This window comes from Nycticebus coucang, chromosome 18 (genome assembly GCF_027406575.1).
Source record: "Nycticebus coucang isolate mNycCou1 chromosome 18, mNycCou1.pri, whole genome shotgun sequence".
Taxonomy (NCBI): Eukaryota; Metazoa; Chordata; class Mammalia; order Primates; family Lorisidae; genus Nycticebus; species Nycticebus coucang.
Window position 1 is genome coordinate 24,366,014 of NC_069797.1, and position 25,782 is coordinate 24,391,795.

The 25,782-nt window shown below is 51.6% G+C and overlaps 1 protein-coding gene across 2 annotated transcripts in view; it reads left to right on the forward strand.

Moving 5' to 3' along the window:
• Nucleotides 1–210: 210 nt before the first annotated feature.
• WSCD1 (WSC domain containing 1) overlaps nt 211–25,782 on the forward strand; it is a 50,820-nt gene continuing 25,248 nt past the window's right edge. The window contains exons 1-5 of one of the 2 annotated variants that reach the window (XM_053570216.1): nt 211–477; nt 10,023–10,758; nt 16,689–16,803; nt 18,287–18,471; nt 20,955–21,076. In XM_053570216.1, coding sequence (XP_053426191.1) covers nt 10,332–10,758; nt 16,689–16,803; nt 18,287–18,471; nt 20,955–21,076 — 849 coding nt within the window. In that variant the 5' untranslated portion in view covers nt 211–477; nt 10,023–10,331. The remainder of the gene's footprint in view (nt 478–10,022; nt 10,759–16,688; nt 16,804–18,286; nt 18,472–20,954; nt 21,077–25,782) is intronic. The other variant, XM_053570215.1, reaches the window with a different exon arrangement.

Consider the following 25,782-nt stretch of genomic DNA (forward strand, 5'->3'; position numbering starts at 1 on the left):
TGGCAGAGTCTTTGCGTGACAGTGGTGTGTGGCCTGCCCGGCTCGCGTATCTCCGCGGCCGGGGCAGGGTGTGGGCCCCCGCCGGCGAAGCCGCGACCCCTCCCTTGGGCGGCCGACGGCGCGCGCAGGCGCCTTTAGGACCCGGCGGCGGCCGGCCGCGGTACCCGGGCCGCGCGAGTGAGCATGTGCAGAGCCGGGTGCCCGCTCGCCCGCTCGCCCGCCCGCCGCCCGCCGCCCGCCGCCAGCTCCGCACCCGCGCGCTCCGCCGCCGCAGATCAGCACGCTCGTCCTCAGCCCGAGAAGCCCGGCGGCGGCGCCCTGTCCCGGGCGCGTCTGTCCGCTCGCCGCGGGCGGCCGGAGGAGTGCGGGCGCCTGGGGCGCCGGGGAGCGGGGCACTGCGGAGCTGCGGGCTCGGCGCCCCGGGGAGGCGGGCGTATGGCCGCTGGAACGGGCGCCCCAGCCAACCGCGATCACGGGGTGAGTGGTGTCTCCCGGGTGTCCCAGCCGGGACCCCTGCGCGGGCTGGGAGCAGGGTTTCCCCCGCCGCGGGCGAACAAGTTTGTGTAGACGCTTCTGGGCGCGCGGCGGGGCTGCACCTGCTCAGGCTTCGGGGCGGGCTTGCTGGGGGCGCCTGGTGGGGGGCCCGCGGCCGCTCCTCCCGGGACCGGGAGTGCGAGCGTGTGCGGGTGCGGGGAGCGCCTGGGCACCGGCGGGATGGGGCGGGTGTGCGCAAGGCAGTTGCGGAAGCCGCGTCCTCCTCCCGGAGTGCTGAGAGACCGTCCGTCTCCCGAGAGGATGCCGCTGTCGGGGCCCTGGGAAGGGGCGAGGGGCAGGATTTGGGGTGCGCACAGCCTCCCTCCGAGGCGGAGACGTTTACCCAGAAGCAGCTCCCTCTCGTTCCGCTACCAAGCCAGGCTTCCGGTCAGCGGAGGGTTTTCTCCAGGCTCTTGGTGAACTTGAACAGAGGCAGAGGCAAAAGGGAAAAGGATGTATTTTGTCCAGAAAATTAGCCTGAGTAGAGTTTTGCATCTTCCCAGGTGTGGACGGACACTCAAGACTGGAAGCTTCTAATTGCCTGTTTCTCCCATACTGAGAAGCGTCCCTGGCTGTGTCGTTTTCGTGAGCATCTGTGCAAGCCGGGTTTTAGCTCGCCCTTGCAGAGGTGGCTTGGGAAGGGGCGTCTCTGTCCCTCCTGCTGAGTAGTACGGAGGCGGGTACAGAGGTTCCAGCCCCACAGCTCTGAGCTGGGATCCAGCTACTGCCCACACTCGCCCTTGCCCTGGCTGCTCCCACGATGGACAGACTCCAACATACTTTTCTAACATGAGATGCCATCGTCCCTCTTGTTGCTTCGGGTTGTGGAGGCACCTGCGTTAACCCACTTTGGGATGCCCTGGTTAGGATCAGGAGTGGGGTCCTTTCTTTTTTCCTTCGAATTGCCTCTCTCAGGAATTCCTTCCTTCCTCTCGGAGCAAGGTGCAGGAAGTGAGCATTAGTAGGGAGTGGAAAACTTAGGGGAGGCAAAAAGCTGCCTTGCCCTGCCCTGTCTGCAGGACCCCCTACTGGATGCTGCAACTGCTGGGAGGGGCCCTAAGGAGGTGTCCTCCGCTATGGGAGGTTTATGGTTTATTTTTCCACAAGCACCCTCCCCCACACACTTAACTTGGCTCTCAGATTATCCCTGGAGAAGGTGCCTCTTGCAGGTGGGCTGCTGGAGCCCAGGTGTCCATGAGGAGGAGCATGAACTCTCATGGGCACAGTGGCTGGAGGATTCTTGGTGGGCAGCTGGGCTGGTGAGCTGAGCTGACAGCTCATCTTCGCCACCAGAAGTCCTCTGGCCCTCGCCTGCGTCTGCATCCTCCAAGCCTCAGCAGAAGGACCATTTCTGCAATCTTCTTTGGGAGTGAGCAGATCTCTCTCTTGGTATAAGAGCCCTGTATGGTGATGACCTGTGGCTTGTAAAATATCTGCTTGGAAGTGAAGAGAAGCTGGATCAGGCAGAATGCTGGATTCTGGTCTCTCCCTCTGTCTCCCTGACCAGGCAGACGTGAATATGCTGGGCCACCAGGTGGTTTGCTGCTAAGGCTTGAGCCTTTAGGCTGGTCAGTGCCTCTGGAGCACTGAGGAGTGAGTCACAGAGATGCCCTTGTGGGCGCAGCTCAGAGCCTCTGAATCCAGAATTCCCAGGCCCTGATAGAATGGTATCTGCGCAGGGCCTCTCCAAAAGGTACATTTCTCTATATAGATGCTCCTGGCTTTTACTCCCATCCGGCTCAGATCCTAGTCAGAGCTTGGTGAGATGAGCTCCCTGACTCTCCCTCTAGATGCACAATGAGGTCAAGGGCAGGAGCTTTGGTGCATCTAGGTGTTTAGGCCTTCAAGGTTTTTATCCTTAAAATGTAGGTGAGAATCATAATACCAGCAGAGGCAGAGCTGGGTCCTAACACCTGGGACCAAGCTGGGCTGGAGGCTCACCTTGCTCACTGAGGGGATAAGTGAGTCAACATGGCCTTCCCTGCCTTCTCCCTGGGCCTCATGGCCTTGCTTTCACACTGCTTCCTTTAATCTCTCTTCATTATGACTTTGACAATAACTTCGTTGACCTAGGCCTGAGCAATTATTGGCAGTGTGCCACTTTTGGAGAACATGGTTAGGGAGGAACCCTACATATGTGCTGCCTCCTTGTGAGGATATGAGAAGTGGATGGAAGAAGGGGCTGGATTAATTTTTTAAGGCAGCGTACCTTCTGGTAGGTGTTAAGTCCCCTACTGTCCACTCTTACTTCCCTTCCTTTGCTGCTAGAAGCCTGTGGGGATTTGAGCCCCCTCCCAGAGAAGGCTCCCTTGGCATGGGAGAGCTATGAGTGTTCTGAGGACAGGAATGCACAGGGCACCTGGGTTCCCCTTCTGTAGCTTGAGTCCCCTGTCCCAGGAGCAAGTTTCAAGCTAGAGACAATCAGGTCTGACTTTTGTTAGGTACTGTACTCACTTGTCTAAATGTGTCCAAGTCACTCTGGGGTTTGAACTCTTGTTTATTTCCCAGACTCTGAGATAGGACCAAGACAAGAAACAGGTGAACAGATGAACAAAATAGAGTTCTATAAAAGAGGCAGCCCAGAGATAGGCTAGAAGAGGTTGTGATTGGCTTTCAGTCACAGTCAGGGGGGCCTGGAACCCATCTCCTGGCTCCAGAATGCTTCAGGCTGTCAAGCTCAGCTCCAAGGCCACCTGTTCCATGAAGCCACCCTGATCCCTGGAACAGAGTTGCTCCCCGGCACTAGACAGAGAGGCTGAACTCCAGATTAACCAACTGAAAAGGAGAAAATGCAGCCCTCCCCTTCCATGGTGGTGTCCTGTCTTTCTTTGCAGCCCCACCCCCTAGAATGGTGCTTGAAAGGATCTCTGTCTCCGGTTTTGAACAACTGAAGGCCATGTAACACAGAAGATGACACACACTTGAAATCAGAGCATTCGGTCTAGCAATAGCTGTTTTTGTTCAAGTTAATTGGCCCTCTCTGTGTCTGAAATTCTGCATCTGTATAATAGGGGTGGTAATGATTTTTGACCTCACAAGTTTATGGGAAGATCACTCATTCATTTTTTCTTCTGATCATTCATTCAGTGCTCTTGATAATCTGTGAAAGTACCTTGAAACCTCTAATGTGGCATATTAAAAATTGCTTATATGAACCTCAACAGTGGCTTTACTGAAGAGTTTCCCCTCAGCATTGAATGAAGTTTTGACCTTATCTTATTAACATGTTTTATACCTTTTGGCAAGTTTTTTCTTTAACTTTTCCTCTTAAGTTATAAAGTTCCAAATATTAAGAGATCTTCATCATCAAAGGCAGAGAACACACCCAAGTCCTATTCCTCAGACCTTTTTCCCTGCTAAGGGCCCAGAAGGTTTGTATGTAGTGGGTCCCTTTCCTTCTTTCTCAGCCTCTAAGCCCCAGAGCTGTGGGACCTAGGAGTGAGGGGAGCATGGCCCTGAGTAGTGGAGAGTGTCCAGCAGCCACTTATTTCCTGAAGGTTGCCCTGTGCCCACCCAGAAGTGGGCAGAGACAGTGGCTGTTCCAGGGAAGAGAAGTAGGCATGTGAGCAGGCAGCCCTGACTCAAGACAACACACCACCCAGGCACAGTTCACTGCAGCATCCAGCCTCGCTGTCTAGCACAGGGGAGCCACTCTGTTCTAGGGATCAGGGTTCATGGAACCTTCTTCATGGAAGAAGTGGCCTTGGAGCTAAACCTTGATGGTTTGAAGCATTTCTGAGCCATAAGATGAGGCAAAGGTGGCCCTAGTTTGTGGAAAATTATGCATGAGAGTGTGTGCAGCATCTCACGCTGGCCAGGGGATGCTCTAATGGGACACAGGGCTCTAGAAGAAATAGTAAGAAGCAGGGTTTAGGGGACTTCGCCAAGAAGGGACATTGAATGCCGGGCTAAGGAGCTGGGGTCTTGATCATCCAAGCCCTGGGGAGACATTGTATGCTGTGGTATCATCAGTTCTTTGTATTCATTTTAGAAAGAACACTTTCTTAGGCTGCTGGAAGAGGACTGTATGTAGGGGAGGGGATGGGGTCTAGATGCTGAGCAGGGTAAAGGCAGGGGTAGAGCTGTAGGGAAAGTCAGGGGAGGGCAACCCAGAAACTGTACCCAACTGGAGGCCCCTTCATGCACTAAGCCAAGGTCCTGAGGCTGAAATCTTCTGGCTGCCAGTCACTGAGGCCGGGGCTATGCTCTGTGTCTCTGAGACACAAGTGTCTATCTCCCTGTCTGGAGAGTAAGATGCCAGGCTCTAGTCTTTCATCTTTAGGGCTCTTGCTCTGCTAAGAGCACACTTCTCTGAATCCTGACAGATTCACAGCCTTGTTGTGGTGGCTACCTTGGCTGACATCCCTCTGGGGGTGTTCTGGAGTCATTCTGTCCTCACCTGCCACTGCCTGTCCTCTTTGGCTGGGGGTGGTAGGGAAGTACATTCTCAAGACTGAGCCCGAGTGGCCTCTGGTCAGGCCTAGGGCAGCTCTGGGCTCTGGGCTCTGGGCTCCAGCCCTCAGTCCTAGGAACTGCCTCCTCTACCCTTCCTACCACTACCCATGCCACCCCTTGGCCTCTGGACCGCCAGCCTGGCTAAGAGGTGACCATCTGACCAGCCCGACCCAGCCCTCCTTTAGGCTCAGCAACTGCTGCTTTCTGGGGTCCAGCTGGCAGCAAAGTAACAGACAAAGGCTCAGATTGTCTGAGTCCCCACCTGCTCTGGGCTCCTGCCTCCGCCCCAAACCCTTTTGTTCTATTCTCCTCTCCTTTCTAAGTGGAAATTCAGAGTCTCTCCTCAGTTCCTGCCCTTCTCTAAGGTGACCCCAAGCCCCAGAAGACCACTAGGCAAGTTAGCAGGTGTGTACCTTTGTCCAGCCCTGGGCCCCCTCCCAAGAAAACTAAGCCTTGGGCAAGGTGGATCCCACCAGCCTCCTACTGAGCTGAGGCACTTTGTAGGGTTCTGAGACGGGATGTTCCTGGGAGAAGCACACCTTGGGGGGAAACCCTCCAGACTTGCAGAGGAGGGGAGGGAGGGGCGGAAGGAAGGCTGCCTCCCAGCCGCTCTAGGAGGCAAGTGTCTGGGAGGTTTGGCTCAAGATCTTCGGCTTGGCATGACTTCAAAAAGGTGAGGGAGGCTCACTAACCTCCTTTCAAGAATAAATCTTGCCTGTGCGAAGCCTGAGCTGGAGTGGGGAGAGGCAGGAAGCTTAGTGGACACATGGTGGGCTCTGGCAGCAGGTGACCTCGTCTGATGTTTCTGACTCTGGGCATTGGGCTTGCCCCAGCTCCATCTCAAATGGGATAAGCGTGGCATCCGCTCACAGTGGGCTGTGTGGAGTAAATGAGTTGGTGCAGGTAAAGTGCACAACCTAGTCTAACCTATTAACACCGCGCATGCTTAATAAATGATGGCATTGAAAAACAAGGTAGTCGCTCACAGCAGTCTTAGTGTGAGGATTAGCTTTGAGCAAGAGTGCGATCCTAGGCACACCCCAAGGAAGGAAGGGCTACGAGGGAGGGAGGACTCCTTGAAACTGATTGCACTAGTGGCATAGTTGCTTCAGGCCTGTCCTCCAGCTTTTCCTTGCTTGTGTTACATTCATAACCAATTCATGCCATAGTCTGCAGGTAAGACGTTCTCCTCTACTCCAAAGGGATGCCATGATGTCCATTTACCCCCATTTAAAGATAAGGAGCCTGAGGCCCTGCTCTGAGCAATGCTTTTCTCAAGGTAGCTTTGCTATAACAGAGGGCCTGCTGGCTTTAGGGTGCTGTGGGTACAGCTGTGAGCCATTGTGCAGGTGCCCCAACTTTCCTAGCCCACCCCAGGCCTCTTTCGGTTTCAGTCACTCAACATTTAGTGCCACTGCCCTGCTGTGTGTTGGGATCTAGGGACATGGAGATGAATCTGGTGCAATCCATGCCCTAGAGGGGCTGCCAGCCTTGAGGAGAGATGAGCATGGCTAAAAGTAAGTGACAGCTGGCAAATGTGATGTTGGTGGTAAAGTGCCGTGGAAGTCTAGGGCAGGGGACAAGTTCCTGATGCTTTGGGGCACGTCCCAAGCCCCCAGCCCACCAGTGGCAAGTGTCCTGGGTTGGAAATCTGCTTTGTGATTTTAAAGGTTGAGGGTGGCAGCCTGCTTCATTTGAGACCTGAGTGGTGGAGCTCAGTCTGCTGAGTCCACACATAACACCCATATCCCCAGATCAAGGGAGCCCTTTCTGCAAAGAGGGAGCACCAGAAAGGACCTTGGGTAATCCGTGACATGGGGTTGAATCCTAATTAATTAGCCCTGACAACTCCCTACCACACTTCTACTTGTAATAGGTATCCAGATCCCTCTGTAACATATATGTGGAATTCACACCACATCCTGCCTTCCAGTTCTGAACTGCCAGAGCCATTGCCCACCTTTTTGCTCAGTCTCATTAGAAACTTGCTTCCTACAGTGAGAGGGCCACGCTCTCCACTCTTATTTTAGTTTTATAGGCTTTGTCACAAATAAGTCCCCAACCTTATAACCAGAACCCCTCTTTGAACAGACCTGGAAACCCCTCTTCATAGAATTACCACACAAAAGGCTTTTATAGCATATAAAGCCCAGGCACTCCTGTTGACTTCCGTTGAGTCTGAATCCCTCAGCTCTGTTAAGCTGCGTCCTTTGACTGCCTGGGACCTGTGCCTGTGCATTTTACTCCATCTCTCCCATGGTTCGGGCCTCATCCACAGGTCTGGGGAGTAGAATTTGAGATTTAACTTCCCTGACTCCCAGGAGCAGGTTTCTGATAATCAAGATTTGCCTATCAGTTGATCTGTACTCTCGGTTTTTTTACTTTAATTTAATTTAATTTATATGGTTTTAAATTTAAGATTAATATAAAGGTACAAAAAATTAGGTTACAGTGTTTGCATTGGTTAGGTAAAGTCCCTGTTGTAGTTGTGTCCTACACCCTGGAGGTGTGCCATATACCTTTACATGGGCCTGTTAGGTAGGAGCGCACCAATCCCCCTCCCCTACTCCCCACCTGGAAGTGAATTGAGTTTTTGTCTTGTGTAAGTACTTATTAGTTCATCTATTAGCTTCATGAGTATGTTGGATACTTGCTTTTCCATGCTTGTGATATGTTACTAAGAAGAATGTGTTTCAACTCCATCCAGGTTAACACAAATGATGTAAAGTCTCCATCTTTTTTATGGCTGAATAGTATTTCATGGTATACACATACCACAGTTTATTAATCCATTCCTGTGTTGATGGGCATTTGGGTTATTTCCCCATTTTGGCTATTGTAAATTGAGCTGCAATAAATGATCTAGTGCAAATGTCCTTATGATAAAATGACATTTTTTTCTTCTGGGTAGATGCCTAGTAATGGGACTCTTGTTCATTTGTAGATGTTTTCAGAAACAGAGATGGCTGAGCATCCTCACCGTGCCAGGCCTCCTGCTAGAGTCAGAGTTAGGAAAATGAGTAGGTTTCAGTAGGTCACAGTCCTTCAAGGATGGCTGGCAAGTAGATGAATAATTCATATTAGTCCAGGATGGTGAGTGCTGGGGTGGGGCCAGCCTGGGCTGTGGGAAGACTGAGGAATCTTCGTCAGCACATGGGTAGTGGTCAGGGAGAACTTCTCTGAGGAGGTGCCAATACTTGGGCTGATTCTGGGAGGATATATAGGGATTTGGCAAGTGAAAAGGAAGGAAAAGGCATAAAAGGTAGCATGTGCAAAGGCACTGAGGCAGATGCACTGTGGTGACTCTGCAGGACCATGGAGTGAGTGAGTGTGTGTGTGTGAGAGAGAGATGGGGAAACTTAAGCCTGGTAACAGATGAGGCAGGAGAGGCTGCATCTCAAAGGGGCCTTGTACGTCAGGGTAACGAGTTTGGATTTTATTGCAATAGCCATGAGGAGCTATTAAAATGGGTTTTAAGTAGGGGAAGGCCATGATCAGATATGTGTGTTAGAAGGATCTTGCTGGCTGCCTTGTGTAAGATGGATTGGAGGGTCCAAAGCTGGAGGCAGAGAGATCAGTCAGGATTGCTTGCGATTTTCTCTGTGGTTTTACAAATCTGAGAAAGCCGAGGCTGGGTTGGGCCTGGCAGACACAGAAGCTTAAAAAAATAAAACCTCTGGAGCCCCATCTGAAATGGCTTCCCAGCTCAGAGTTTAATTCCACCTCCATTTGCTGATTACTGAGCCTGCCACCCCCACCACAGCCTAAATGACCAGCTGACCCGTATTTCTAGATCTGTGTCCTCCCTAGAGAGCTCAGAACCTGGCAGCCCTCAACATTTAATCAGACAGGGTCGTGCTGGTCTTTGTCTTGAGCCTCTGACCCCTCTGGGGACCTGCCATCCCAGACCCCCTGAGCCCAAACATTGTCTTTCTGCTCACACCAGCTGTCTGTCCCCAACACACAGAGCAGCCATTGAGTGTCTGCACAGGCCTGGCCGGGGTCCCAGGCCAAGTTAGTTATGGGCAGTGGCTTAGTCACGCTTCTAGGGGTCTTTTTCTTCTGGGACAAGCCTGCCCTTGTGTTCGAGACTTCTCTCACACAGCAGCTCAGCTCATGGCAGCTGCAGAGCCCTCTGCCAACCCCCTAACTATCCACTTCACAGGCGCTGCCATTGGGACCCCAGGTCCAGAGGGTGAGCTGAGTCCTGGGGCGTGGCAGGGCCTCTGGAAGGCTGCTCAGAGTGCCTTCCGCCTCCTCTGCAGCAGCCTCAGCTTGCAGCTGCACAGCCCAGGCACTCTTCTGGCTTTGGCCTTCAGTCCAGGAGGCCTGGGAAGACTATGCAAACACCTCCCTTTCTCACGCCCCTCCTGTGTGAAAGCTGGAGACCACCCTCTGCAGAAGCTCCTTCCAGAATGTGGCTCCTTGTCCCAGTGTTGTCCCTGGGAGTTAGCAGATTGTGGGCGTGTATTGAGCACTTGCTGTGTACGCCTGCCTGGTCCAGGTGCACTTAGAAGGGGAGATGTTTCACTACAGCTGGGCCATGAGTAGTTGAGAATACAGGTGCCGAATCCAGACTGTTGAAAACCTTAGCTCTTCTTTTTACCAACTGTATGACTTGGGGAAAATTTATTTGGCTCCTGTGACCACAGTTTCTTCCTCTGTAAAAAGGGGATTTTATCGTCTTTGCCTCGTTGGTTGGTGTGAAGGTTAAATGACAAAATATGTAGTGTTTAGTCAAGAGCCTGGCAGGTGGTAAGTACAGGGCTGCTTCTCTCTCCTCTCCTTATTGCTGTTACTGTCATCACTGGATCCTCACTGCTCCTCACAGGCAGCTGTTATCCCCATTTTACAGTTTAGGAAGCTGAGCCCAGCGAGGTTAAGCACCCTGCCCATGTTTTACAGCCACCCCATGGCAGAGCTGGGATTTGTCCAGTCCTACCACAACACAGACGGCCCCTTTAGTAAATCAAGCATGGGGTTGAGGGGGATCCTGGGTAGGGGTGGTGGACCCCTCCCCCATTAAATTTAAGTGTTCTTTCTCCACCTTTTCAGATTTCTGAGATGAAACGAGGAGACGAGGGTCAGTAAAGCCCAGGGATGGAGAAGCCTGTGACATCTGACCAGAAGCTGCCGCCGCAGAGCGCAGTGGCTACTGGAGATAAGTGATGCTGCCACCTGAACACTGCTGGAATCAGCAGGAGCAGTGACTGCAGGAGAACTAAGGCAGGTGCCAGGACTCAGGATGCAGGGATGACGGCTCCAGAGGCCCCGGCCTTCCTCCCACCCGGGCGCTAGGAGCCATCCCCGGGCTCCACCTGGGAGCCCTGCTGCCCAGGGGCATGGCCAAACCTTTCTTCCGACTCCAGAAGTTTCTCCGCAGAACGCAGTTCCTGCTGTTCTTCCTCACAGCTGCCTACTTGATGACCGGCAGCCTGCTGCTGCTGCAGCGGGCCCGAGTGGCCCTCCCCCAGGGCCCCCGGGCCCCCGGCCCCCTGCAGACCTTGCCCGTGGCTGCCGTGGCGCTGGGTGTGGGCTTGCTGGACAGCAGAGCCCTGCACGACCCCCGCGTCAGCCCGGAGCTGCTGCTCAGCATGGACATGATGCAGAAACCCCTGGCCCAGACCAGGCCTGTCCCTCGCTGGCTCCGGAGCCGCAACTCAGAGCTGCGCCAGCTGCGGCGCCGCTGGTTCCACCACTTCATGACTGACTCCCCGGGCCCACCCATGGTCCTTGAGGCGCCCCCCAGGCCAGTTACCCGCAGCCGAGGTAGGTATTCAAGCTGCATATTTGGGAGCTGCTCCCACGTGCCCTGCTCAGGGTCATGAGCTTGGTGTCCCCATTCTCTCTGGCCCCGCAGGGCCATGGCCTTCACAGATCTTCTCTACCCTTCTCCTCTGCAAGAGATAGGAAGGGCCCGCGAGGTGAAGTGTTTTGGAGGTTTCCTCACTCACCAGCTGGAATTCCACCTGGCTCAAGGCCAAGATGTGTGAGCAGGTCACTTAGTGCTCAGCTGTGGGGTTTAGACAGACTTCACCTTGAGTCCTAGCTCAGCCACAGCCTTGCTGGGTGACCTTGCACATGCCACTTAGTTTCCCTAGGTGCCTCTGAAATGGATGGAGAGACACCCACCCCAGAGTTACTGCGAGGGTTCAGTGTGGTATGACAGAGCAGTGGCTCTCAGGGTGGGGTCCCAGGTCAGCAGCACCAGCATTACCTGGGAACTTGTTACTGATGCAAGTTCTCAGGCTCTTGCAGACTTAACAAATCAGGGACTCTGGGACAGGGGCCTGCAGGGTGTGCATGTGGACCCTCTCCAGGTGATGCCAACACAAGCCGAAGCTGAGAGCCACCAGATGGATAGAGTGCATAGGGTATTATCTGCCAGCACGCTAACTGGCATCCATTGTTACTTAATAAAAATGATTAACTCGCATAGCATTCACTGTGCACCTGTAAGTCTGCTATTTACAGGTTATTATTTTATCCTGGTTTTACAGGTGAAGAAACTGAAGCACAGAGAAGCTAAATAAATTGCCAGGTTCACTCTCTTAGCTTGAGTTCTGTAGCAGCAAACCTTGAAACCAAATTCAAATGCTCCTCATGTATTTGGGATGTGATTCCAGGGAACCCTGGTAGGGGAGTGGGAAGTGAGACTGAGAAGAAGGCAGCCCTATAGGGGGCATTATCCAGCAGGTTGCCACTGGGCAACTGGAGTTCGGTGCAGCTGGGGACTGGGAGCCAGATTAGATCACATGGCTCAGAGTGCAAGCTCTAGGTGACAAGCCTGGGGGACAGGGATCCACCATAGTCACACTGCTGGATTCCAATATGGGGACATCAGGTTCTGGGTTAAGGTCTCTACGTGGAACAGTATAGGGCCTGGTAAATGTGCCTGAGGCTGGATGAGCTCCCAGGAAGTGCCAGAGTTGTTGTTGGATGGTGACTGAGCTCAATCAGCTTCTCAGTATCCCTGTCACTACCCTGTTTGGACCTATACACTGCTGTTTTGACTGCAATAAGTGTGGTTGGAGCATAGAATCTGCAAGGGGCAGAATATGGAAGGAGATGGGTGTCAGGGCCTGGGTTAGGGAGGGCCACAAGTGCCAGGCCTAGGAGTTTGGCTTTATTCGATCATGATGAGAAGATTCCACGGCAGAGAAAGGAGCCCAAGCTGCCCTTCCCTTAGGAGTATGATGAGTAGACCAGTCAGAAGAAGACAAGAGGGCAGTGGGCTCTTATCTCTCTGGAAGGAAGATTCTTTAGAAACCACCTAGGTGTAGCCCTTGCTATAGGATTCCTCAAGGAGGCTTGCCTATAAAAAGGGGGAGAAATGAGGAAGTGATGCTTCAGCTCATTTTACACAGGGACAATTTTCTGTCAACTCCCTCTGACACACCAAAAAACTGGATCTCTCTGCAGGTTTCAGCTATGCCACTTACTTAGACTAAAGTGTGAATGACTAATGAACATCAATATGGATTTTTTGAGGGGAAGCCCTATAAAGGCACAAGTTTTGGAAACAGACCTGGGTTCCTCACTTGGTATTGCCAAATACTGGTCCCATGACCTTAGGCATATTTACCTGCCTTAATTCCTCTCTTCATTTCTATCACCCCACACTGACTGAGGACCCACTGCATGAGTTTTACGTGCTTGTCACTGCGCCCTTGAGCTCAGTCTGGTGGCAGAATCAGACATGCTCCCCAGTCACTCCAGCAGAGCATGTCTAAGATGTACTAGAGGGATGTACAAAGGGCATGTGCACATCTTAGACAGAAGTGACCTTTATAGCTAACCAGCAGAGGGGAGGGCTCAGGGTGATTCAGCTACGGCCCTGGGTGTGGAGTATGTATGTGTAAGAGAAATGGGCTCTCCATTCCTGTAAGTTACCCCCAGGGACTTAAAGAACTAATGGAAGGAGCTCTAGTAAAAACTGGAGAGGTTGTGGTTAGATGTTAAGCAGGACTGATATTCAACTGTATAAACCAGTATGGTCTTATCAGTTGTTAAAATAGTGAAATACCTCCATGGTGTTGATAAATGGTCACTGCCATGGGCTTTTTGGGTGCCCTTTATACTTTGTGCCTGCCCAATGCCCCCCACCCCAAACCTTCCATTACCCAGCAAAGAAAGGGTTAACATGATTCCAGTGCTGAATGGTGGCAATTCTGAATGGTCATTACCCGCCCCCCCTTAGGTTGCTAAACATCTTGCCTATGCCCCAGCATTTAAGTAAGAATTTGCTGCCCCTACACAATAGGAAAGCCAAGTATGGGGGAGCCATGTCATGTGGTGACTGGAGGTCATCAGAGAACAGAGGAAGGCAAGTCCTGGTGGAGACGCCTTCCCTTCCTGGGGCTCCGTGGGTCCTTCATAGTCAGGTGGGCCATGCTGGTGGAGAGTAGCCCACAGCTCGGCCCTTAGGCCAGCAGTTGGGGCCGCAGACAAAGCAGGCATTTCTCTGTGGCCCGGGCAGCCTGCCATTCTCCTGAAAGGGGATCCTGTAAGGCATGGAGGTTGCAGGAGGCTCCATCAATCACTGAGCATTTCATTATACCTTGGACAACATCCATAATGGAATAAAATGTCAGTAAGTTTACTAGGGGAAAAATAGTAACTTCTCCATAGCCAGTTTGTTTTTTATTGATAGTAATTTCCAAAGACATTCCAATATCTTCAAAGCCATCATTAATAGCCTCACGGCATGTCCATTTTGATGTGCAAATGAACAGATGCAGAGTCACAGACAATAATGCGATGCCTCCATTTCAGCCGAAAGTAATAAATCCACCTCAGAATGTGTCCCAGTGTATCCCTTGGAAGTTCTTTCTTTCCTGCACATTCTTGCCTCTGCCGTGGAGCTAGAAAAGCCATTTATTATGTTTTCAGATAAAAGAGCTTAACTCCTCCTCCCAAACAAAGGGCCCTCCCTGTGTCTCAGACCCTCGCCACACTCTGGGATGGGGCTAGCCAGGCATGAGCTTTCTCTCCACACTGGTCAGCTCCATCGAGCAGCCAGATGGTAACAGGGTAGCCATTCTGCTCTTCAGAAGAAGTGGAGCCTGACTGCTTGAAACCATCCTTTTTCTCTCTTTTATTAATGTGTTAATTATTCAGCTAATATTTACTGATCTATCCATCACACATCCCAGGTTAGAATGTAGGATCGGAATAATAATAGCCATTACTTATTCGAACATCTGTTATGGGCCAAGCATTGTTTTGTGCAGATATACATCTGTTATCTCATTTAATTTAATCTTCAAATGGCCTTATGATGTAAGTGGTGCTATCACCATTTTCATGATGAAGAATTTGAGTTTCGGGGAAGTAAAGTAATTTTAAACTGGTCATTATTAAGAATAAAAGCAATCACTTCTGAGTACTTACTACACACCAAGCCTTGCATTAGACGTTTTACATGTGTTACCTTATGGAATTCTCACGAATACCCCCGTGGAATTGGCACCATATCCCCATTTTACAGATGTGAAAGCAGAGGCTCAGGAAGGGGAAGCTGCACATCCCAAGTGGCAGAGCGGTGGAGACAGGATTTGAACCTAAGTCTTCCTAAGTTCCCAAAGACTATTTCCATCCACTCCCCCAAACACGGGTACCTGCTTTCTCAGCCTTGTAAGATTTTAAGCCCACACACCTTTAGAAAATTGTGGTTAATTTCCCAGCTATGCTGATAAGTGTTTAACAGTCCTGGAGATTGTGCTTTGGATGTTTACTTGGAAGCTATGAGGTTGGACAATTAAGTTCACGAACTCATCCTAGAAAAAAGTGCTACATGCCTCATTGGTGAATATCACTACGGTTGGCTAACGGGAGTACTTGGAAGGTGACCACAGTGATACTCAGCAACAAGGTGTGTAGCACTTTTTTTAGGATGAATTGTATGACAACAGCTCTAGGGCCCTGAGATTGGTGCATTCCATAAGACCATCCACTCTTTGCATTTGGGCTTTCTGCTACTACTTTTGCACCCTCAAGCATAACAGTGTAGTTTTTAGGAGTCGTAGCCCACTATTCACAGGTGCTGACACTGATGTGCCCAGCCCTAGTGAGTAACCTGGGGGAGTCACTTCTGCAGTAAGAACCCTGCAGTCATGTTGCAAAGCAGGACACACAGATACACAAGAGTTTGAACAACAGTTGTTGACAAGGGTTTGGCTAACAGACAAGTTTTTCAGAGGCACAACATAGAAAAAAATTCTGAGAAAGGGGAGGCCCTGACCACACTGGTCAGGGCTAGAGATTAAAGCCTCCAAGGACAGATGGGAAACAGAGGATAGCCTTAGTAAGACTCAGGGTCAGGTCCAATTGTGGGGCAGAAAAAATGACCTTGAGCACGGTGAGGCAGGAAGGGTGGGTGTGTATCCTTTGACAGTTGAGGAAATGAAGGCACAGACAGTTGAAGTGATTTATAGGTTAGAGGTAGAATTCAGTATCATGTTCACAGTAGAAAAGTCACTGCCAGACTTAGAAGTGAATGGTCAGCAGACCTGCTCCTACAGACTGCCCCGAAGGTGGCCCAAGCTGCTGTTCTTGGCCGGAATAAAGATGAAGCTCCTCTGCCCTCAGGGAGCTCCCTCCTTTTGGAAGCCGGCAGTCTGTCTGGAAGCCTCAGGCCCAAAGCTTTTCAGAGATAGGCTAACTTCTGCAGAGACTGCTGCATGCTCCACAGGTGACATCAAGGAGCTCAGCGCAGACATTTTTGGGGAGAAGTGTCTTTATCACAGGTGCCCAATCCAGATCTCGGCACAGCTATTGTGGGTGTGTATTCACAGCTTGGGGGCTGTGCAGTGGTGTGTTTGCAAACAACCAACATGCCGCTCCTTCCAAACACTGGTGCACGTGACATTTACATGCCTGATACCACGCCTGCACTGTGCTCATGTTCTCTGAGCTTCTCTGTGCATCTCTGGGAGACACCTCTCTCCCTTGGGACAAGGAAGGGCTGGTCCAGATTTCGACTGGTGCGTGTTGGGTTGGGTTTGCCCTGCCTCTGCTTCATAGAGTCACGTCCCTCATTGTCCCCTTCCAGGAATGTCCCAAGATGACCAGCCTGGAGGAGCCTCCACAGTCACTTGGTCCAGTTGATTCCTGCACAGGACACCTGTCTGTACTGTCACAGACTCTGTGAACACACTCCAGCAATGAGGGATTAATCCTTTCTAGGCCAGCAGATATTTTTTTTTTAAATAGTTCTCCCAATTTGAAAGACCTTTCTCAAATTAGATAAAAACCAGACATTCCCAGATGAATGTCTTCCCTCTGGGCCATGAGAAGGCAACAGAACCTGTCTCTGAGGACATGAACCTGAGAGGGCAGCAGTGGCAGGGAGGGCTGGAGTCCAAGGGAGGCAATTCAGCTATCTGGACTTGTGATTTGGTGGTCTCAAAAGAAAGAGGTGGTCAGGCTGACACCAGGCTTCTGGCTCGGCTTTCCAGGTAGCCAGTGGGTCATTAGCTAACAAAAGGGTCAGGAAATGAATGAGAGAGAGGTGCCCAGATGCCCACTTGGCTCAGCACTGAGGGGAATGTTGCATTGCAGCCCTCACACCCTGAGCTTCTCTGATAGGGGGCCTTGGCCAGGAAGGGAGAGAGAGAGTCCCCTGCCTTTTCCTAAGACTGGGCCCCCTCCCTCTGTCTCCTGCACCTCTGATCTCAGCCTTGCTTCCCTCACCGCAGGCACATATGTCGGATGTTTCAGTGATGACGGCCAAGAAAGGACTCTGAAGGGTGCTGTGTTTTACGACTTGAGAAAGATGACTGTCTCCCACTGCCAGGAAGCATGTGCTGAGCGGTAGGTGCTGCGGCCCTGGCCTGCTGACCCCACCAAGGAAGGTCAGGAGACAGTCCCTGAGGGAGGTGGCACCTGGCTGCCAGGTGGCTGTCACAGCACAATTAGATCTCATTGATCAGATCTCACTTCTCCAGAAAAAAGAACATTTGTTTGCAGGTAGCATGGCTGCCGGGCTGGTATCAGGAGCTGTGACTTCTAGTCCAGCTATACCAGGGACTTGCTGTGTGACTTTGGTGGGTTATTTTCCTTTCCAGTTTAAAAAAATAAAGATTTTATTTCCCTGAGGCCCTTTCTAGCTCTGCTAGAAGAAATATTTCTAGCTTGTGTTTGTAACATGATTTGCTTTTTCTGATAACTGCCAGCTCACCCAGTCCGTACTGAACACTTGTCACATGCCAGGGAATGGTTCCTAATGTCCAGGTAGTGACCAAATTTGTTCATGAGCACACACGTGTGTGTGAGAGAGGTGAATAAAACAGAATCACAGACCGGCCTCTCCATTCATTCCTAACACTCTAGCTTCTTTCATCTTTCGTAGGTCATCACACTCTGCTGGGTAGCAGTTCACTGTCCCCATTTTAACAATAGAGAAACTGAGGCCAGTGCTAGAAATGAATGGCAAGGCCCTCGCTAGGTAAAGCCGAAACTCGGGGCAACAGGATTTCATGTTAGTATCCTAGCTGTTAGGGGAACTGAGACTCAGAGACAGTAAGTGATACTCAGAGCCGCACTTTCTAGTCGCCAAACCGGGGACTAGAGGCTTGTGTCAACTTTTTACAACTGGATCCACTGATGAGAAGTGAGTGTGAAGATATATAGTTATGATAGGTTCCATTTCCAATCTTTTCTTAACCTATGGTGTTAACCACTGGGTAAAAGCAGGTAAAGAAGTGGCTGTGGATTTAGGGGTGAACAAGACACTATTCATGGCAGCCTTTGCAGCCCTTGGAGGAGTGGGGCCGGAGCTTATGCTGGCTTACAGGGGCAAACAAATATTTTTTTGAACTGCTATGAGCTGTTACAAAACTGTTGGGAGCTTGAAATCTTCTATAGTGAAAGTATTTACACCACAAAAATTGGCAATTGCTGTAACTTAGGGCTCTCCCCATCTCATACTGAGAGTCCATTTCCCAGCATAGCACTGACTTAGAGCCAGGCTAATCTGTAACCACGGATGGTACCCAGGGGCAAAGCTCAGGGCTGACGAGAGACCAGTGGAGCTGGTTAGTTTATCATAAAGGAAAAACTATTCCCTTGACTGGCCAGATGACACTTAAGTCTGCCTAGAGGCTGATGCCTAAGGCCAGCCTTATGCTGATGGCTGTGGCCCCCACGTTACACAGACCTAAGCTCAGCTTCAAGTCCAACCCTCACCCTGACCCCAGACCCAGCTGCCCTTGCCTGACCCAGATTTTTGCATTTAGGACCCTAGCACTTCCTCTGGGCCAAGATCAGGACTCACCCAGGCCCTGTCTCCCTGCAGGTCCTATGTCTATGCTGGCTTGGAGGCTGGTGCGGAGTGCTACTGTGGGAACCGGCTCCCTGCCGTGAGTGTCAGGCTGAAGGAGTGTAACCATCAGTGCAAGGGGGAGAAGGGCTCCGTGTGTGGGGCCGTCAACCGGCTCTCTGTGTACCGCGTGGATGAGATGCAGCTGGGCTCCAGGAAGCGTGAGTGTGCCAGCCTCGCCCTGAGCTCTGCCTTTCCTCTGCTCTCCAATTGCCCCTAAACTACCGCCCCTGGTCTGAACTGTGGAGGACAGAACCTGTGCCCCTCCTTCCCTACCACCTTTACTGGGCAGCTCCTGGCGTGGTGTGTGCCATCAGAGGCACCATGGCTTGGGTTCATGACTGAGGCACATCTTCCTTTGCCCCCTGTAGGAGAGAGGAACTGATGAGGAGGCCTGAGTATGCCTGGGACATGCTGTGTTGCCTCAGGCAACCCACTTCTCTTCTTTGGTTCTAGTCTGTTTTGTAAACTGCAGAGGTAGACTTAGATTTCTAGCAATGGAGTGGACCAGATAATCTGAAAGTTCCCTAGCTATAAAACACCTAGGATCATTTTAAACACATAGCTGAATGAACAGGAAAGTAAGGCAGTCCCTGGGTCCAGAAACAAAGACGGAAGGACTAATCCCAGTGGAGAAAGTTAGAGGTAATGGCTTCACATCTCAGCGGAGGGAAGTTGCCCCTGGGTGGCTACTAGGTTTAGGTTTTAATGTCCAAACAGGATAGAAAAGGAGGCCATGGGCCTCTAGGGCAGTAAACAGAATAAAACTTCTGTATAAAGTGGGATTCAAATCAGTGAAAGTTAGATTAAAAGAACAACCCATCAGTTCAGGGAGGTAGAAACAAAGCTTGTCTGTTTTGACCTGAGCTTCAGATAAAAAAAAATTGTTCCTAAGAATTTATAACCACAGGCCTTCATTTGTATGAATTTTTGGATTCCAATTTGTATTATCTGCCTGAGAACTCCAACATAAATTTGACTGTGTCCCTGTCTGGAGGTACCAGATCCCCTCTTGAGAGCTGTGCCATCAGCCCAGGTGTGAAGGGCTGTCCTAGGTGAATTCTCTGAACTTGCAGTTCAGAGAGCACTGAACTTGCAGTTCAGAATGATGGAACTCGGGAGGAAATAATCAACCATGAGGAAGAGTAAGCTGATGCATCAGACAGCAGAATTGAACCCTTTGGAATTCCAACTAAGAGTTTCATCAGATAGAAATGATAACTGCAGGGGCTCAGCTATGAGTTTGAAACTTGGATTTCCCTCATTGCAAGATGATGAGCACAGATCTACTAGTTACAGAAGGCTCCTTTATGAAATAAGAAGGTTGCATACTTTCGCACACGTGGGCTATCCTCCCTTTAGGAAGGAGCAGGCTGGGAAGAAGTCGGAGCATGGGAAGAGACCTCCCCTGCCACTGGCAAGGTTGGGACAGCAGTGATGGAGGCACAGAGGCCCTGTCCATCCAGATGTTTGTTCTTTGGGGACCCATGGGATAGGAAGGAGTTTAGTGAGCCCAGCACCAGCCATCACCTCGGCCTGGATGCCACAGGGCAAGGTAAGCATGTGACGGTAAAGAGACACAGCCCACCAGGGATGGAATGTAGGTGCACACTGCTCCTCTCTACAACTCCAGGAGCCGGGCTGCAGGCAGGTGAGGAAAGGGAGGGTCTCTGAATCCATAACAGGCAGAGCCAGTCACTGCCAGGGCCTGGGTTTCAACCCAGCACCCGACAGCCTACACCTCAGCTGTTTCCTCACCCCAGGCTGCTCTCTTGTGCCTGACCTAATAGTTCATGCCCTGGTGTGTGGACCACTGGTGCACATTCCAGATTTGGGTTTCCAGATCTGGGCTTTGGTCCTGCTTGGCAGATTATGGCAGAGGCTTCCTGCTGTCCCCAGGTAGGATGGTAGGTGGAGAGAGCTGTGGGAGATCCAAGTCCTGGGAGACCTGATATTGAAAGAAGTATGATTCTGTCTACAGAAACTCAGGCAAATCTGTAAGAAACATGAGCGGTTGCTGCCAGAACATTCTAGGAGGTTTGCTTAGCACCAAGGCAACTAGCTGGGGAACTAGACTTCTCCACCCGAAGGTCTAAAGAACAGCTCGGCAGGAGGCTTCCTTTGTAACAGGCTCAAGAAGTGTTCCTAGAATTTGAGTGGGAGTTCAGAGAGAGGCCAACCTTGCACAGAAGCAAGGCAGTGGCCTGACTTCGATGGCACAGCAAGAGGGAAGATTGCCGCATCTACTTTTCCTTTAACACATGTTCTAGGAGGATATAATATTTTCCAGAATATCAGCCTCTCAAGTCACCTGCTGGGCAATCTGGAACGTAGTATAATAAATGCATAATTCATATTCGTTGAAGGAAGGGAGGACCCCACACCTAGACAACTGGCGGAAGAATCAAGGCCTGAGCTTGGCAGTTTCAGCCAAGTGGTCCTTTGCTGGTGACCTGGAGTGATCTATATGCTGGTGCCTGGCTTCTCTTAAGAGCTTGGGTTGACTGCTCCCTCCCCAGGGCAGTTTCCCTCCCTGCTTTGAAATCTGCCCTTCCCAGGATCCAAAGCCAGTATTCTCTCCTTGTGACAGGTACCAACACCTGGGGTACCACTTCTCACCAGAAGCCCATTTCCTTCCCCACAGGGCGGACGGCCACCTACCGCGGGTGCTTCCGACTGCCGGAGAACATCACACACGCCTTCCCCGACTCCCTGACACAGATTAATGTGACCGTGGAGGCATGCTCAGGATTTTGTTCCCAGAAAGTAAGACCCACGATGATTTTACAACCTTTCTTTTAACAATCCAGTGTGCATGGTGGTCCCCAGAGAGGGTGAGCACCTGTGCTGGGCTGGGGGTGTCCACTCTGGCAGCCCGGGTGGGAGCTGAGGATGGAGGTATGGGAGGGAGGCAGACCACATGCCGAACCTTACAGAGGGTGCCAGAAGGAGCCTGACGCCTGTGTCAGCGGTTCAAGGCTGGGTGGGGAGTTGTCAGCGAAGGCTGTAAAGCTGAAAGGAGCGTGTAAAATGTTGGCACGAGTATCAGATGTTAAATTGACTTGGTTTGGAAGCAAGAAGATGCTGGCTGGGGACTTGAGGATAGCTGATGGATTTTCTTTTACTTACTCTGACAGTGTTGAGCTGTGAATCTGACTACAGGGCTGCAGTCGCACCTGCACCTTTGGTACCACGTGGGCTGAGGAGTGGAGTGTGACTCCATGCAGGGCGGGCTGGGCACTGAAGGCCACTGTCCCTGCTTTGCCCCCTGACTCTGGGGTGGAGAAAGTTGGTCAAGGCCAGATGGGGCTTGCAAAAGGCGGGACTGGGAGTGTGTGAGGTGAGGCTGGGGAGACCAGGACACTGTGTCCTAAAGGTCTCCAGTAGGAGGCGAGCAGTCTGCAGAGATAGGTGCTGTGTCTCTAGGAAGGGCCCTCAGTTGCTGTAGGCCGGGGGCTAGGGCTCTTCCATATATGTTGGGCTACAGTAGCCTGGACATGGCTGTGGTACTCAGCAGCAAAATAGAACAAGGCTAAGGAGAGAGCAGGGCCTTGCGATGGTGATGGTGGTGGTGGCGGTGATGTTTATCAACAGGAGCTAACATTTATTTACCATTTACTCCATGCCAGGTACTGTTCCAAGCAGTTTACATGTGTTGATTCATTTAATCCTCATTAACAATCCATCATGAGAGATACCTTGAGGTCTGCCCTTTGTAAGTGAGGAAACTGAGGCAGAGATCTTGAGCAGTCTGCTCCAGGTCACACAGCCACACACAAAGTGGCAGATTTGGGATGTGAACTCAGCTAGCTTCATAGCCTGCCAGGGGTGTGCAAGGCACAGGGGCTGGGTTCCCCCACATCGCCTGCTCCTGCTTCCTCTGCTCCTCGGCTCTCTGGGATGCTTCCCTTCAGGGGGAGTGGAGAACACAGCGTTTCATGTGTGCTTTCTTCTTGCCCAAGTGCATCCTTTGAAGTGGCTCTCCTCCGTCACCAGCATTTCCGAAGACACTGCCAAGGATGTCTTGGGCGTCAGGGCTCCCACAACAGAATGCAGGGAGCCAAAAAAACAGTGTGGCTAGGGACAAGGACATCTGGCCTGGGGACTTCTTCCTCTCTTCCCCTCATGGGAGCAGAGCTCAGGGTAGAGGCACTCCTGCTCAACCGCCAGGCCCCACTTGCATGCACAGGGGAACCAGCTGCCTCCCAGGGCTTTCCTCACACCTGCAGCTCCGAGCAGTTCCCTGGAGAGACCCCCTCATTAGAATCAGAGGAACTGCGCTGCTCCAGACCACGCTGAAGGCAGGCCACCCTTGGTCAGCAAACTTGGAGGAGTCCTGCTGTGTGCTGGGGGTGGGGGTGGGGGAGCAGGGAGAGGGCTTCCCCAGGGTTGACTGATTTAATCCTCCCAGCAGCTCCCAGAGGGGAGATATGCAGATCTCCGTTCTCTCCAAGAGGAGAGCCAGAGCAGGTTTGCAGAGGTGAGAACCTTCACGTGCAGGCAGAGTGACCACCTCCACAGCCCGGTCCTGACACCACACCTGTGCTTTATGTGCTGCTGCCCTGTCGTGGGGAGGGGTGGGGAGACAGAAGAGATAAGAGGAAAGGCAAGGCAAGTGCGCCTGGAGATTCATAGCAGCTTTGAATGGATAATGTATTTACGTGGAGCACAATAAAAAGATACAAGGCACTACCCAGGGGAAGTCTTCCTCTCACTCCTAGTCTGTTCTGGCCATTTTCCTTTCTTGGAGACAGCTAATAGTCCTAGCTTCTGTGTCCCTTTCCAGAGAGACTGAATATTCAAGCGATCATATCCTTGTCCAATCTGATATGAGCCCCCCAGACAGTAAGAGCCACACATACTCGGCTGCGCTGAGCTCTTCACCAGACAGGCTCTCTCAGAGTTTGTCCCACATTGGTATGAAAAGTGCTTTCTCATTCTGCTTTCCCATTACACAGATGTCCTATAATTTATTTAACCAGTTTTCTACTGTTAAGCATTTAGGTTGTTTTCAGGCTTTTGCTTTTACAAACAAGGTTGCAATGACTTAACTACCCTTATACGCATGTAAGGTGAATCTGTAAGAAGAAAATCCCTCGGAGATGCGGGATCAAGGAGTGTCTCTCTTTGTCATGTTGGTGAACTTTGTCAAGTTGCCTTCCAAAGGTTATACTAATTTTACAGCCATATCAATGAGGTGGGAGGAGGAGCAGGCCACCTGGTAATCCTTCTGTATTCAGGGCGGGGGGGCGGGAGGGACGGACTTCAAAGAAGAACTAGGCCCGGTATTCTGGGTGCCTCCTCTTGGGCAGCACATTAGGGCCCAGAGAGTTGTGCCTTGGGGTCACAGATAAGAATAAGACTCTTCAACTTCTATTTTCAGCCTTTCTTCATATTTACTGGTGCAAATCCAGGTGGCTGCAATTTCACATCAGTGCATGTGCTAGATGATAATTGTAGGCTCCTGGTGTCTGTGCCATTTTGCACCTTAGCACTTCGCCCCTCTCCCCTCCTGATGTGATGGAGGACAGGTCACCTGCTCAGCCATGGTTAGTCCAGCTGTGCACTGTCGAGGTCAGAGAGCAGGGGAAGGGCCCACAGGGTTCTCAGAGCTCACAGCTAGAATCTGTGCTGACCCTTGTTTCTTGTCCTGGCTGCTCTGTATTGTCGGATGGGGCGGGGAGGGGGTATTTCCTCCAGTCCCATTGTTGAGAGCTGCAGAATTCTGCAGCTGTGAGGAACAGTCACCATTTCCAGCATGAAAGTTGAAAGCGGGTCTTGGCAGAACATATGTAGTGGGATTTGCAAAACACATATGCCGACCCTTACAGTGGGTAAAGCACGTGTGGGGTGCCTCTAACACATGGCAGAGTGAGGTCAATGCCCGAGGAGGGTGACTGAAAGCTTGGAGGGAGGCTGAGAAAGGCAGAGGGTTGCAACTTGGGGAAGGGTTGGACCTGGAGGCTGCAGGGTGGTGTTGCCAGGCAGCTGCAGGGAGAGGGGAGTGTACCGCAAGGGGGGCAGCTGCTGAGCAGGAAGGGAGTGGCGGAAGAGCAACCCAGGTGGCCCAGAGTGGAGGGTGACTTGGAGTGTTGGGAAAGGTCAGGTGGGGACATATGGCAGAGGGCCTTGGATGCCTGCCTTTTTTCCGTGGCAGACAGGGGTGGGTATTTCTGGTACTCTGTATCTGCAGGGAGGAGGACCTGGAACTGGGAGAGCGGAGAGCCAGTAAAGGAGGGGAGAATCCACATGAGGGGATGTGGGAACATGAAGAGGTGGGAACCCCCAGGAGGAGGGTGAGGCATGAGCCGGGCAGGGGTGGAGGAGAAGAGCTGACTGGCCAGGCTCCCTCCTGGGAGGTGGCATGCCTCAAGACCACCCTTGGAGATGCCTTGGCAAGACTGCCTGGGAAGTCGGCCTATGACCTAGTTCTGGAGTCAGGGATTCCAGGTGGGGCAGGAAGGATGCCCTGATGTCATACATCCAGCTAAGGGCACCATCTGCCCAACAGTGAGTCTTTTATTCCCAGACCGGCCGTCTGTTTCCTGTTGGCTTGCCCTTGGATGTTGGTATAAGTTGGACTCGAGCCTTCTGTGCTGTCAGCCCCTCAGCTGTGCAGGTGCCTAGTGGGAGCTCTGCTGGAATCCTGATTTCCCCTTAGAGTGGAGTGTCTCAGCCTTGGAACTGTTGACATTTCGAGTTGGATAATACTTTGTTTTAGGATCCATTTCGTATGCTGCTGACTGTTTAGCAATATCCCTGGCCTCTACCTGCTAATTGCCAATAGCACCTCTGCCCCAGCGTCCCTTGCTGTAACAACTCAAACTGCCTCCAGACATTGCAAAATTGAGACGAAAGGCAAAAAGCATTGCCTCTGGAGGGCAAAATTGCCCCTGGTTGAGGACCATGGCCCTAGAGAGCCTGTGTGAACACAGTGGGCAGCAGTGCCCAGACAGGGCCACATTTCACATGGGGCTGAATTCAGGTGAGCAGTGGTCAACCATTTGTTGAGGATAGAGAAGCAAATTCTGCCCTTTGGTGTGGAGGATGTGAAATCCTCTGGAAGTTTATCTGACCCAGGCCTGCAGCGGCCAGGGATGTATTTGCAGGGGATGGTTTCCTCCCTTCTCTCCTGAACTCTGAGAGTGGTGAGAGGTGAATTCAGGGATGTCTGGCTGTACTTTTCCTATTCTAAAGTGCCAAACATGTCCTCGCTGGAAAGGCGGGTGGTGCCAAGACTGCAGGACCCTCCCAGTGGCAGCTTTATCTCATCCTAATTTGCCTGAAAAACAAGCTCAATGTCCTCCGATGTGGGAATGCCACAGCCATACAGTGGACTATAATACAGCTATTGAAAATGTTTTCAAAGATTTTTTACGATGGAAAATGCTCACAGTCGAATGTTAAATGGGGCAGAGCTGAGCCTGAGGGTGACGGGCGAGGGGCTTAATTAGGGCTGGCTGGGCAGAGGG